This window comes from Pteronotus mesoamericanus, unplaced genomic scaffold, assembly GCF_021234165.1.
Source record: "Pteronotus mesoamericanus isolate MK-2021 breed Mesoamerican mustached bat unplaced genomic scaffold, CSHL_Meso_final contig_68, whole genome shotgun sequence".
NCBI classification, from domain to species: Eukaryota; Metazoa; Chordata; class Mammalia; order Chiroptera; family Mormoopidae; genus Pteronotus; species Pteronotus mesoamericanus.
The window spans coordinates 8,560,858-8,572,989 of record NW_026555234.1 but is presented as its reverse complement, the minus strand read 5'-3'; the positions used below and the strand labels follow the sequence as shown (position 1 = coordinate 8,572,989).

The following is a 12,132-nucleotide window of genomic DNA, read 5'->3' as shown; positions in this document are numbered from 1 at the left end:
CGGAGTGGCTTTTTATTTACTGTCCTTTTACTAAGAAAGTGTTGGCTTTTGGTGTAGTGATTGAGAGGAGAAAAGGAGACCAAAAAAAAAAAAAATCATTTGTCTGACATTCTTTTTTTTTTGGAAAGAGGATGGCACCAGTCTTCAGTGGCCCCTTCATTATTCTGCCAGGACAGCAGGCTTGTTCCTGCAGCCTACCAGTGACAACAGCTCACTGTTGTCATAAGCAGAACAACTTACTGGGAAGAAGAGAGGCTTGTGATGTCTCCGCCAGGGCCACAGCTGTGGGGCCATCGAGTGGGGAGCGGCAGCCCCCTTCTGCCCACCCCTCACCCGAATCTGACAGGCAGCTGTGAAATGTCTCGGGCCTGAGTCTGGCATGAACCAGCAATTCTCTGGAAAAAGACTGTGCTTAAGAATTTGGGGGTAAATAAGCCATTCAACAGAGCACAAGGCCTTGGTACGATTTCCCCTTTTATTATAAATATAACACTCTGCATAACCTTCCTAATTCCTGTTACAGGAAGCCTCCCCTCTGCCCTTGGAGACTAGCATTGATTGTCACTACCTTAACCTGGGCCAATTTCAAAGCATTTTCTGGGTGAGCAAGGGAAATACTCAACCTAAGACAAACAAACAATTCATGTGGATGGTTTGCGTTTTGCTGAACTGCTTCATTTTTAATAATTGTTCTAATAACAAGCTAGGGATTGCTTATGATCTTACAGTCATCAAGAACAATCCATGTGCGCGTGATGCTGGCTTGTGCAGAAACGCATCTATCAATAATATATCCATGTAGCACTCACACCTGCATCTCTTACAGGAGTATTCTCATGGAGTAGGGCTATAAGCCACGCACGCCCCTTTTTGAATAAATTATGTTTTCAAAATTTACTCTTTTTAACCTAGTTGTAATTTTGTGGCTTCTGTCTGTAAAATTGGACTCTTAAAAGAGCAAAGAGAAAAAAATTTGAACATACTTTACATTAAATAATAACTTTTTGTTAAAAATATCATTGTGCTACAGAGTAAATGTATTAAACTTTCCCAAATATGTCTTCTAAAATTAATTTTGATTTGGGTTGCATTAACTTGCTTATTGAATTGGAATTCTGTCCCCCTTTGAGGCAATTATTTTGAAGAGTGACCATACACCCACCCACTCTCTTTCTAGAACACCCGCGTACATCTGCTTGCATGACTGGGTTTCTTTTCTTTTTCCTTTTTTTTTTTTCCTCTTTGAGATATTTTTCACTCTTGCCTGTTCAATAAATGATCTGTCTCTTTGCAGGACAGCGACAACCTCTGGTGGGATGCGTTTGCCACTGAGTTTTTTGAAGACGACGCCACATTAACCCTTTCCTTTTGTTTGGAAGATGGACCAAAGCGATACAGTAAGAAAGGAGTTTGTTTTTCTAATAGTTCCTCTTCTTGCGCTGCTAAGAAAATGACAGGGGTCTTCTGAGAATAGCACTGGGCTGACAGCCAGACAGTTGTCCCTCCCCTCTGGAGGGTGCGCGCGCTCCTGATAAAGGCCCTTCCATGGTCACAGCCCGAATCAGCTGGGCGAGCGTGCCTTCGAGGCGTAGAGTGTTTGGGTACTTGTCCGTTTAGCAAGGGAGGCAAATACGAACCCAGTCACTCAATGATAAGTGGGAGCTAAATTGTGGAGACTTTCCATCCATCTCTTCCCCCTGACCTCCCTTTATCCTTGACAGCTCACACTTACACCCAATGTTCTGCTTCTGAAGGTTCCTTAAAAGATTCCCCACAGTTGCTGTATCAGCCCCATCCTTCTAATTCCCTCTTATCAATGATCTCAGGTATTTATTTGACAAGCACAGTCTTTTCTAGGGGGGCCAGGGGAGGCCACAGCTGCTTTGAACACACAGTTTTGGATTGGTGTTGACAGAATTATAGTTCCTGGTCTTTCTAGTGAGTGATAACTCCGTACGGGTCCTCAAATTGCAGCCTGTGGCACCTTGGGCAACAGCTGATCTGTCCTGATTAGGTTCAGCCAACTTGTCAGAGATCCGGTTTGCTAGTTCAGCTATAAGGCTGAGAGGCACAGATACATCAGCACAAAGGCAATTAGTGTCCGGTTAGATCAGAGGGAGACACGTTTCCAGAGATCAGGGTTGCACGTAGGAAAGGATCTGTCCTGTCCGAGGGTAAAACATCCCACGTGTCACAGACATGGAGATGGTGATGGAGCCAGCCACAGCGTGTTTGAATGAGGCGCCCCGGAGCATCGGGTGATTGATAGATAATAGGCTCTTGATAAACACAATGGAGAGATCTGATTGTTGCTAAATGTATTTCAAAGCCACAGGAAACAAGTTGTGGTTGTTGTTTTTAATTTAGGGGACTTTAGACAACTTAGTAGTATTTAGATCTATTGCATGATGAGTTGATTAATTATGCTAATATATGCATGGTAATTTGAAAATATATGATGGTGGCAAACTGAAGAGAGCCTGGCAACTTGGACTTGCTGTCTTGTTGAAACTCATTGCCAGGAGCATCTCCTTAGATTTATGTCCTTTGGGCTTTTAAAGGCATGAGACATTTTTAACAAATATTTAGGTGAGAGAGGCAGCTAGTATGTCAAGCGACAGGCTGTTTTAGAACGTCTTTATTTGACAGAATGACTGCTGTCACAAGCATAGGTAAGACCACCTCATGGGGGTCCTGATGGGTTAACGTGCTGTCCTAGGTGGGGTTCCTCCAAGCAGCTCCATGCCCGAGACAGTGAGAGAATGGGGCCTAGAAGCTGCAGTTTCTGAAGGCCCCAGGAGATAAATGAACTCTGCAATCCAACAATTACTCTCTCCTCCAAAGCCTTCCTGATCAATGGTGAATAATTTTGAATGAAGCAACCATCCATCCTGCGAGACTCCTTATTTTTTTCTGAGGCATAAGCTCAGACAATGTTAAGTTATCATTTTTTTCCTTGTTCCTACACCTTTCTTTTGGGGGTGCATTAACTTGCTTATTGAATTGGAATTCGGTCCCCCTTTGAGGCAATTAATTTGAGGAGCGCCCATACACCCACCTACCTGCCTTCTTTCTAGAACACTTTGGGAGGGGGGCGGGATTCATCAGCGCCTGCTCCAGGAACTAGAATTACAGTTTTAAAGCCTGTACTAATAAAACAGATGCCCGATCTTCCCTCTGTCCACCCCTCCACCCCATCATTTGGGAGCAAGGCATGGTCAGTGCCTCTTTCTCTGAGCCATTGTTGCCCAGGCTTCTTTGTTTCTCTGAGCCAAAATATTTCCCGAGTGAAGAAGAGAAACAAAGATGATTGACAGCTTGGAGCCAAGTCGCATCAGCTGCTTTGCCGACAGGCTGGTGATGTGCGCGCACTGCTGATGTGCGGGCGAGTGACAGCTGATTGACAGCCAGGGCTGGAAGACAGGGAAGATGAGGCATGCTTAGGACCGCCTGACACACGCAGCCGTTTCTGCAGCGCTCCCAGCTTAACCCCTTCGTGGTCCGGATATGCCTGCCAGGCTAGGAGAACACCGGCCAGCCCAGGGCTGCAGGCTGCCGCTCTTCCTTGAGACCTCCTGGGGAGTCAAGAGCTTTGCATTGCTGAGAAAAAAATATAAGACTTGGCTATTACATTTGTGTATGTAAAAAAAAAAATCCCCAAATTACTTTCATTCTTGGTACTAAGAAATATTCCAGATGAGCCTTCTGTAGACCTTACTAGAAAATATTCTTCTCCCTTCCCATCTCTGTGTTTTCAGAGGGCCCCTCTGGCTCTAAGATCTCTCTTAGCTTGATAGATAAGGATACAGGATACGCGAATCCTGTAATGTGTGTTTGCTTATATATTTGTCCGTTGCCACCCTCTGTTAAAATGTTGTCTCCATATAGACAAGACTGTTACGTTATTTACTGCTGGATTCTTAGACGATTACAGGAACTCGCATGTAATAGGTGCTCAATAAATATTTGCAGAACAAATCATTGAATGAATGAATTGACATTTTGGGGAAAGTTTGTATCACCAAACAAAACATTGGCAAAACAGTCCCTTTGCCAAAATCTTTGGAGTTTTTTAACTGGAGGAATATAATCTACAGAACTGTGCTGGCATTTTCAAATAAGCTCTAGGATATGGTCTGTTCTACTTTAAGCGGGCAGGGGAGAAAGATAATAATTCAGGAAATAACATGCTTTGGGAGACACACTGCTCTTTCAGAAAGTGCCTTTCTATTGGTTGTGTTGCATCCCCCAGCCCAGCCCCCACTCTCTGCTGGGAGTGAGACGCCCTCCCCAGGTGGGACGTGATTGGAGAATTAGAGACTGCTGGGTGTGGCTGATGTGGAGAGGTGTAGGGTGGACAGGGTTACTGGACCATGTCAGAAATCGGGCTCTGCGTCCCTAAGCAACTGGAGACCTTGGCAGTTCCAGGGACGTAATTTTCTCCTGGGGGAGGAAGGGTAAGTGACTTCCTCTTTGTCAGCAGATCGGTGATTAAAGAACATCAGAAAATAGAAACTTGGTCCAGAGAGTCCCAGCTGGTGAGTCATTTGGCCTTCGGTAGACTGACTTCAAAGTCAAAGTCAGGGCACCTTCCCTCCCTTGCCCCTATTGCACCCCTACATCCTCCCAGAGCTAATGGGAAAGAAATGGATTCTTCAAGTCGCACATTTCCAGGAACATAAGTCACAAATAATTACTGTGTCTGATATGACAGAGAAGGCCAAGAGCGCAGAGGAGTGGGGCGTGAAACGTGTCTACACACCAACTTGGCACATGTACTTCCCAGCATCATGTGTGATTTTCCTTCCCCGTCTTGTACAGAAACAACTGCTGGTTAGGTTTATTGCTCACTGTTAACTTCAAGCAAATATTTCCTTTATTCCCTTTTTGGGCATGTAGCACTTTTCTCTGACCTCATGACTATCACAAGTACATTCGGGTAAAGGTCCTGATAATCCTGTCAGGACATCAAGGCTGTGTCCAGGTCCATGCTGGCCATGTTCTTCATTAGTAGGAAACACGTGGTCCCTAGGTCATTTGAGGAGTAGTCCTTTGCTGGGAGAGCTATCTGGAGAAAGCTCTCCTGAGTCCCATGGCATTGGAGAGGTGGGGAGGCCACACGGTGTAGTAGAAAGTGCACCAGGGTCCAGTGCAAATGTTCCTGGCTTTTAATCTGTGCTAGGTTTGGTAAATAGAGCCTTCATTTCCTCATCCGTAAAATGGGCACAATGCTATCATCCCTGACTTTTTGCTGAAAATCAAATGAGATGATCCATTAAAAACCTTGGATCATTTGAAGCATAGTGTAGTTACTATTGACTATTGTTATTGATAACAATACCCAGTCCCAGCATCACTGTGTAGCTTTTGTGCATCATTGGATGGGCTTGCTACCTGGCAGGTACTTATCAAGTGTGCTCAGTGTATAGAGCTTCCTACACAGTCCCACTGATCAACTGGGAGCTTGCAGGAGTGCTTTGCTGGGTGGTTCCTGCTGAAATGTACCCCAAAGAGACGACCTCCTCTCAGAAGCCAGCTCTGTGCCTGGCGCGTAGGTGATGTGTAGGAGGAGGGAAAGAGAGGGGACAGGGGGTGAGTATGTGGGGCCCTGTACTTTGATGGGTAAAGACTCCAGCACGTGTTTAAACGTGTCTAGGTTGGCATTACTTTGGAAATTAGGGTGAGAAATGATATTACTATTAAAATGCCATCTTGTTTTAGGGCACTTCCTATTGGTCTACGTTTTAGGAAAGGTATGATGTTGTTTAGGCAGGGACTCTGAATCTGATCCCTTGATTCAAATCCAGCTTTGTCTTACTACCTGTGTGATTTGGCATAAGTGGCTTTGTAAGCATCAGTGGTCTCAATGGAAAAGCAAGGGTTTGGTGAGGAAAAGTGAGAGTTTGATATGATGCATGTCCAGTTCTTAGCAGGGTTCCTGGCACCATGAAACTCGTCCATGAATAGCTGTTATTATTTGATTTCATTCCAATGAGCACATTGCGGCCTCTAGATTGAGACTCAGGGCAATTCAGATACAATTGTCATTAATCTTTCAACCATTGTTTGGAATTTCAGGTTTGATGGATGCCAGTAGTTTTCTATCATTCTCTTGTTATTTCACCCTACTTCTGTATTCTGTCTGGAATAAGGATTTCTGGCATGACCTCACATTTTTATAGTCACACTAGCCAAAGACTACTTATTCTCTTTCCCTCTGTGGCTGCTGGGGGGGGGGGGTCATTTCACTCCCCAGAAAAAGAGAGTTGTTTTAGGACATATTGTCACTTTTCCTAGCATTTTTTCCTTCCATTTTTCTTGATCATCAAGTCCCATTAGACAGTTTGAAGAACTGCATATTGGTCCCTCTGTGGAGTCATTTCCATACTCATTTCTCTTTTACATTTTCTTCCCACCTCCCCCTTTTTTTTTTTATTGCTCCAATACCTCTGCCTGATTGACTAAGTTCTTCAGTTTTGTCCTGTAACATGTGTTTTTTTTTGTGCTGTGTGTTGGGATGTGAACCCCGAGGTGGAGAAATTCTATGAGGCCCACATACCTACACCACCTCTTGTTACTATTTTTCTCCTGCTTTTTAGTGGTTCACCTTGTCCAGCTGTGCTTTTACTGTGCTGGCTACAGAGGGATTTTGAAAACACTTTCCCTCATTTCCTTTTCTCTTTTTCTAATATATTATGTGGTTGAAGATAGTTTTCTGGGGAAATCAGTCATTTAATATATGCTTCGGTGTTTTGATGCCACACTGAATAACGACTGTGGCATGAATGGGGCCATTTAAAAAAGTTACAGGCAAAGAATGTGCCTGCAGCCCACGGGAGAAGGGTTTCCAAGGCCAGACCTGTGACTGTGAATAGAGGGCCCACCTGAGACCTGGAAGGGCACATGTGTGAGTGCCTGGCGCTTGAAGACCCCGGTCTCCTCCGAGAGGCAACACCAGCTAGTCCCGGGGAGTCTTCCTCCACAAAGTAACTTTGTTCTTCTGAAAAGTCCTCGTTTAGTTATTTATTTTTCATTTATGGAAGTAGTAATGAAAACCATGAACTTTGCATCCACAGAGATTTATTTTAAGTCTCTGTTCCACTGTAGCTGTGCAATGGTAGGGTCTTGGTGTAACGTTAGTCATGTTACTTCAACTGTCAACCTCAACTTCGTCATGTGTAACCTCCAGGTAGTAACACCAACACTGGAGGGTTCTTGTGAAGACTAAATTAGATTAAATAACATAACCCTAGGTTGGTGATGCCCATGGAAAACACACAAGTTCTTATTGCATGAATGAATGAATGGATAAATGACTAAGAGAATGAGTTAAACCTATGATATGCCAGTCACTTGAATTAAAATAGAAGACAGTCCCCTTTACTCATTTAGCCATTCGGCACACAGCCAGGAGAACTCTGGCTTTGGGCAAAGCTACATCACTTCTGTCTCCTTTCTATATGGACACCTTAAGAATTGAATTCTTAACTAGTTGGGAGAAAAATTGATATTCATGGAAGATGGTGATTTAAACAAACAAGTCCCAAACTATCATATTACAATTATGACACCCATCCAACAGAGGAGTAGAATTCTACCACCTACTTGGCTCAGAGAGCAAGAAGCTATGGAACACTCACTGAGTGCTGGCCACTGCTCTAGGTGCCTCTGGGCTTGATAGCTTTATTAGCCACAGGCCAAAGGAAAGGAAATGAACTTCAATTGCATTCAAAAATATATCTTAGAGAAAAGAATGCACCGCCTCCAAATAGTCCTTGATGGCTAGTTACTGGATGATTGTGGCACTTTCGCTGTATAGTGACATGAATGTCTTTGTCTCAGGTGACTCCAGAAAATGATTTCCTTTCCATGGAGCTGCACTAAATGGTTTCTGGAAGGCTCTAGCCTGTGAACTTGTGGTTTTAGTGAGTGAACCTTTTCAATAGCAGCCTTCGTTAGGCTGGTGAGATTTGGAATGAACTAAATTAGACTAAAGCAGGCCATCGTTCGAAGTTCACTTGTTCCTGCACGTGTCCTTTGCCGTGTTCATTCGGAACTCACCGAGGTGCTGCTGTTTGCCGGATGTTGTCACAGTGGGGCACACAGTTGCTTGAGAGAAAGGCAGTTCCTTGCAATTTTTTCCATTTGCTTTTAATTATTTTATTTTATGTAAAACTCTTGCCTGAAATTAGCACAATCACTAAGGAGTTCAAAGAGAAAATATTCTTGGGATATTAAGATTCAATACAAAATCTGGGACTAGTTATAGAAAGATTTGAGAGAAAGCCTACAACGGATCGATGGACTGACAGACCTCTGAGGGGAAGGGGAAACTGAATCTCTACCCATTTGTGGTTCCCATTGATGATATCAGGAGTTGCAAATTGGCCATCACATTAGATGGAGCAGACATTCCATTCTCTTGTTGCTAATAAATACCACACTAATGATTATATGAGGTAATGGACATAAAAGTGCTTTGAATGAATTTAAAGTGCTCTACAAGTCGAAGGTATAATTATCACCATATTTGTAATTGCTCTTTAGGATTTCATGACTTCTTGTTTTCCTTTTATAAGTCAAGCTGTTAAGAAATCTGGGAGGATTGTTGGGTTTTTCTCATGGAGGTAAAACTCCTTGTCAAATACATAGGCTATAACTGTGCTTAAATGCTAAGTTGAGGTCTGAGCGACACACTAACAAGGAAATGGACAGTCTGTGTATTTTTTTTAGATTCTGTGTAATTATGATATCTGTGGGGTTCTGGCACGTGTGCGTGATTCCTCATTCTTGGTTTCACAGAGAGTATTCCTACTTGAGACTCAAACATTTTAAGCACCAAAGTAAAATCACATTTATCCAACCTAAAACTCTAGGACTGTTTTTTTTTTTTCCTTTAATGCTTTGGGTCATGGGTCAATAGGGTTTTACACTACATGGTTAGTCTGCCAACCATCTACTAAGTCTAATTCCATAGAATAAGTACTACTTAGCATTGGTTTAACTAGGTACATGAACCTACTACTTATGGAACGGATCTTAATAGACTTAATTTCAGTGAAAACCACTGTTTATTTTATTAAACCTTTCTCAAGGCCTTTCCATGTATCATCTTTCTGTGCCCTGGTGATAAGAAGATGAATGAACAAAATCTCTCGCCTTGGAGGAGCAAGAAGTCTACTGAGCTATTGTTTCTAGAACTTAATCCTAGCCAGATAGTTTCATATCAATACCCTCTATTTTGGACCTGTTTGTAGTAATACTCACCACTGTATTTTTAGACTCTCTAGTCAAATGTAACATTGATTTTTTAAACAAAAAGCATCTTGAAAAAAGGGATGGTTTCGGCTAGATGTTTGCAGTGTTTCCTTTGCCTGATATTGGTTTGTGATGTTCTTACTTAGTGGCTTGAGCCAATGTACAGCTTAATCTTGACTTTTGTGTCATGTTCTCAGGTTGTGAATGTACCTTATTTGTGAGAATGGGGTAAAGTAAAACATTTGTAGAAGTCAGTTTAAATTAACATTTTTCTACAGCTATATTCAGCAGTGTTCAGATGGATTTCATTAAGAATGTAGAGGCTTCATGACAAAATCACCCATCAGGATGTGTTTCATTGTTTATTGTTTAATCAAGTTAGTCACATTGGAGTATTTGAATTCAAGACCTTGCAGAACTTGGTGCCTTCATGTATTTTGCTTTATTATTTGTTCCAAGAGGATCAGCTTTGCGCAGTAATTACAGTGTGCCTGTTTATTTTTATGAAGTTAGTCCTTTCCCAGCTGGTGCTATCTTTAATATACTCTTTGATGGGAACCTTTCTGATGCAACATGTATCCTTCACTTTTCAACAAGTCAGGAGAAGTTGCAATTGACAATTAACACTAATAATCATTCTGAAGATCTGTAGAAGGAGGAAGTAAGGCCACGTGTGAGCAAGTTATGAGACAAGTTCTCCATAGTGTCTAGAACAAAGAGACCATTACTGTATTTTTACAAAGTTTTCTAAAAACACAAGCCTTACTTAGTCCTGTCTTTGAATAATCTTATTTGCAATTAGATTGTCTTTATATTACTTTGAAAAATACGTCATTTGCTCTGCCAGGGGAGGTTAGTTACATTGAGGACAATGAAAATGCAAGAATTCTCCCAGAATCTGATCATGAGGCAAACCTACTCAGCGATGCCTGGGAGGGCATTTCCTCCTAGACGCATGTGATGTCTCCATGTTACTCTCAAATTTCAGACAAAAATCAACCACTTGACACTGTCCTTAATACAAACATGACAAGTTGTATGTGTGTGTGTGTGCGCGCGCACGTGCGCGTGTGTTGAAGAATTAATGCAAGTTTTGAAAATACTCCAGAAATTGAAGTTAGTTACCTGAGAAATGTATTTGTCCCTGTTATTTTCCTCTGGAAATGTTTGTCATGTCATATGCGTGAAGTACTAGCATTTGATAAAGTCAACTACTCATTCAATTGAGGCGTTAAGAAAGTTCAACTTTCAGGCTTTAAAAAAAAAGTCAGTGATAATCGACTTCTTCAAGGTTGCCTGCATAAAGTAACTTAACATCTCTATGTTCATTTGTTTCTCTTCAATAGAATCATAAGACATATGATAAACTCTGTTTGGCAGATTATGTAAATAAAGCACTAATTATAGCCTTAATAGTTCTGCATACCATTAGACACTGTGCCTAAATGTATTTCCTATAAAATGCTTTAGTACTTAGAGCTCTATTATTTTTTTTAAAAAGATGGGCCCAAAATCAGTAATTATGAGAGTTATTACTAAGGTTCACAGTAGTGTGGCAGCTATATTTCACCTGATAATTACCTTGTTAAATTAATGTCAGACCAACGCCGTGCCTTATTTAAGAAAATGGTCCTCCAGCTCCTTGCAGGCAGCCCCAGCTGTGGAAATAGTTAAGATTTATTGAATCCAGGCTCATCTTTGGCTTTGCCTCAGCGATGTTACTATTTAGTGGAAGTTCTAAGTTGTACGTTTCTTATGAGGTGTTTGTGTTATCTTTCTTGAGATCCCATTGTATCTCTTGACAGTTGATGTTTCCCCTGTGTTCTTCCTGTTTTTAGCTCTGGGCTTTGCTGCCAAGCAGGGCATAGTTAAATTGGGGCGACCCCCATTCAGAACCTTCAGGAGGAAAAGGGAAGATGACCTGTCCCCTCAGAAACAAGGAGTGCCTGCGATACCTGCGGTTCCTCTTTCTACCTTCCCTAGTTCTGAATTGCAGTTTGTTACTTCTTTCCTTTTGGAAAGGAAAAAAAAAATTTACAAGACCATCCAATAGCAGCTGTGGTTTTGTCTAAAATGAGACGCAGTTACGGATTCCAATTTTTAGTCCAAAATAAGTAATTCTTGCTACCATATCATAAATTGGAAGAAAAAAAGGAGTCATATACAGAGTGGAGTCTTGGCCATTTTTCAAATGTTTCCAACAATAACCTCGTGGGTTGGTTAATGAGTTTAAATGACAAGCATTCGGATAATGCCTTGCTGTTTATAAAATTCTTTCATAAATCAGGACCATCTGTGGGCTCATGAAGGGGGAGGGCTGTCTTATTTTTCCCTGCATCCTCTGTGCCTGCCATGGCAAGGGATAGAGAGGAAGTCCGTGGTTAATATTTGCTGAGCAGGACTGGCTGGCAGCATCTCGTTCCATGGTTGCCGTGAGCCCAGAAGCAGGTGTTCTATTGACTGCGTGGTGGGCATATGAAGGAAGTGAGGCTTGCAGGGTCCCAGGGCTCAGGCCTTCTGCCGCAGATGCCCACACTGTGGCCCCTGTACCATCCCACTTCCCAGGAGCTTTTTTAACCCGCAGAGAATCTTTCAATGTTACCTGTTTGCAAGGGAAAAAAAAATCTAGTGTCTTTCTCTGGATTCTGCAGCCGTCCTCCTGGAAACAGACAGGTTAAGAATAATTAGTTCCTAATGGCAAACTGTACTCACAGCATATTTTTTTCATCACAGTTAAGTGTGGATTGCTTAAATCCCTCCAACGTTGCTGCTACAAAGCTGACATTTATAATTTTTTTCCCCGACGCAGTATGCGATCCTCCATATGTCTTTCACAAAAACTCTCTATGTTTTCAGGGACTCTGAAGATTTATT

At 42.2% G+C, this 12,132-nt stretch overlaps 1 protein-coding gene across 6 annotated transcripts in view; it reads left to right on the top strand.

Moving 5' to 3' along the window:
* Positions 1–12,132, top strand: part of LDB2 (LIM domain binding 2) — a 334,412-nt gene that overhangs the window by 127,828 nt on the left and 194,452 nt on the right. For all 6 annotated transcript variants that reach the window (XM_054581963.1, XM_054581960.1, XM_054581961.1 and 3 more), the window contains exon 2: positions 1,295–1,397. In XM_054581963.1, coding sequence (XP_054437938.1) covers positions 1,295–1,397 — 103 coding nt within the window. The remainder of the gene's footprint in view (positions 1–1,294; positions 1,398–12,132) is intronic.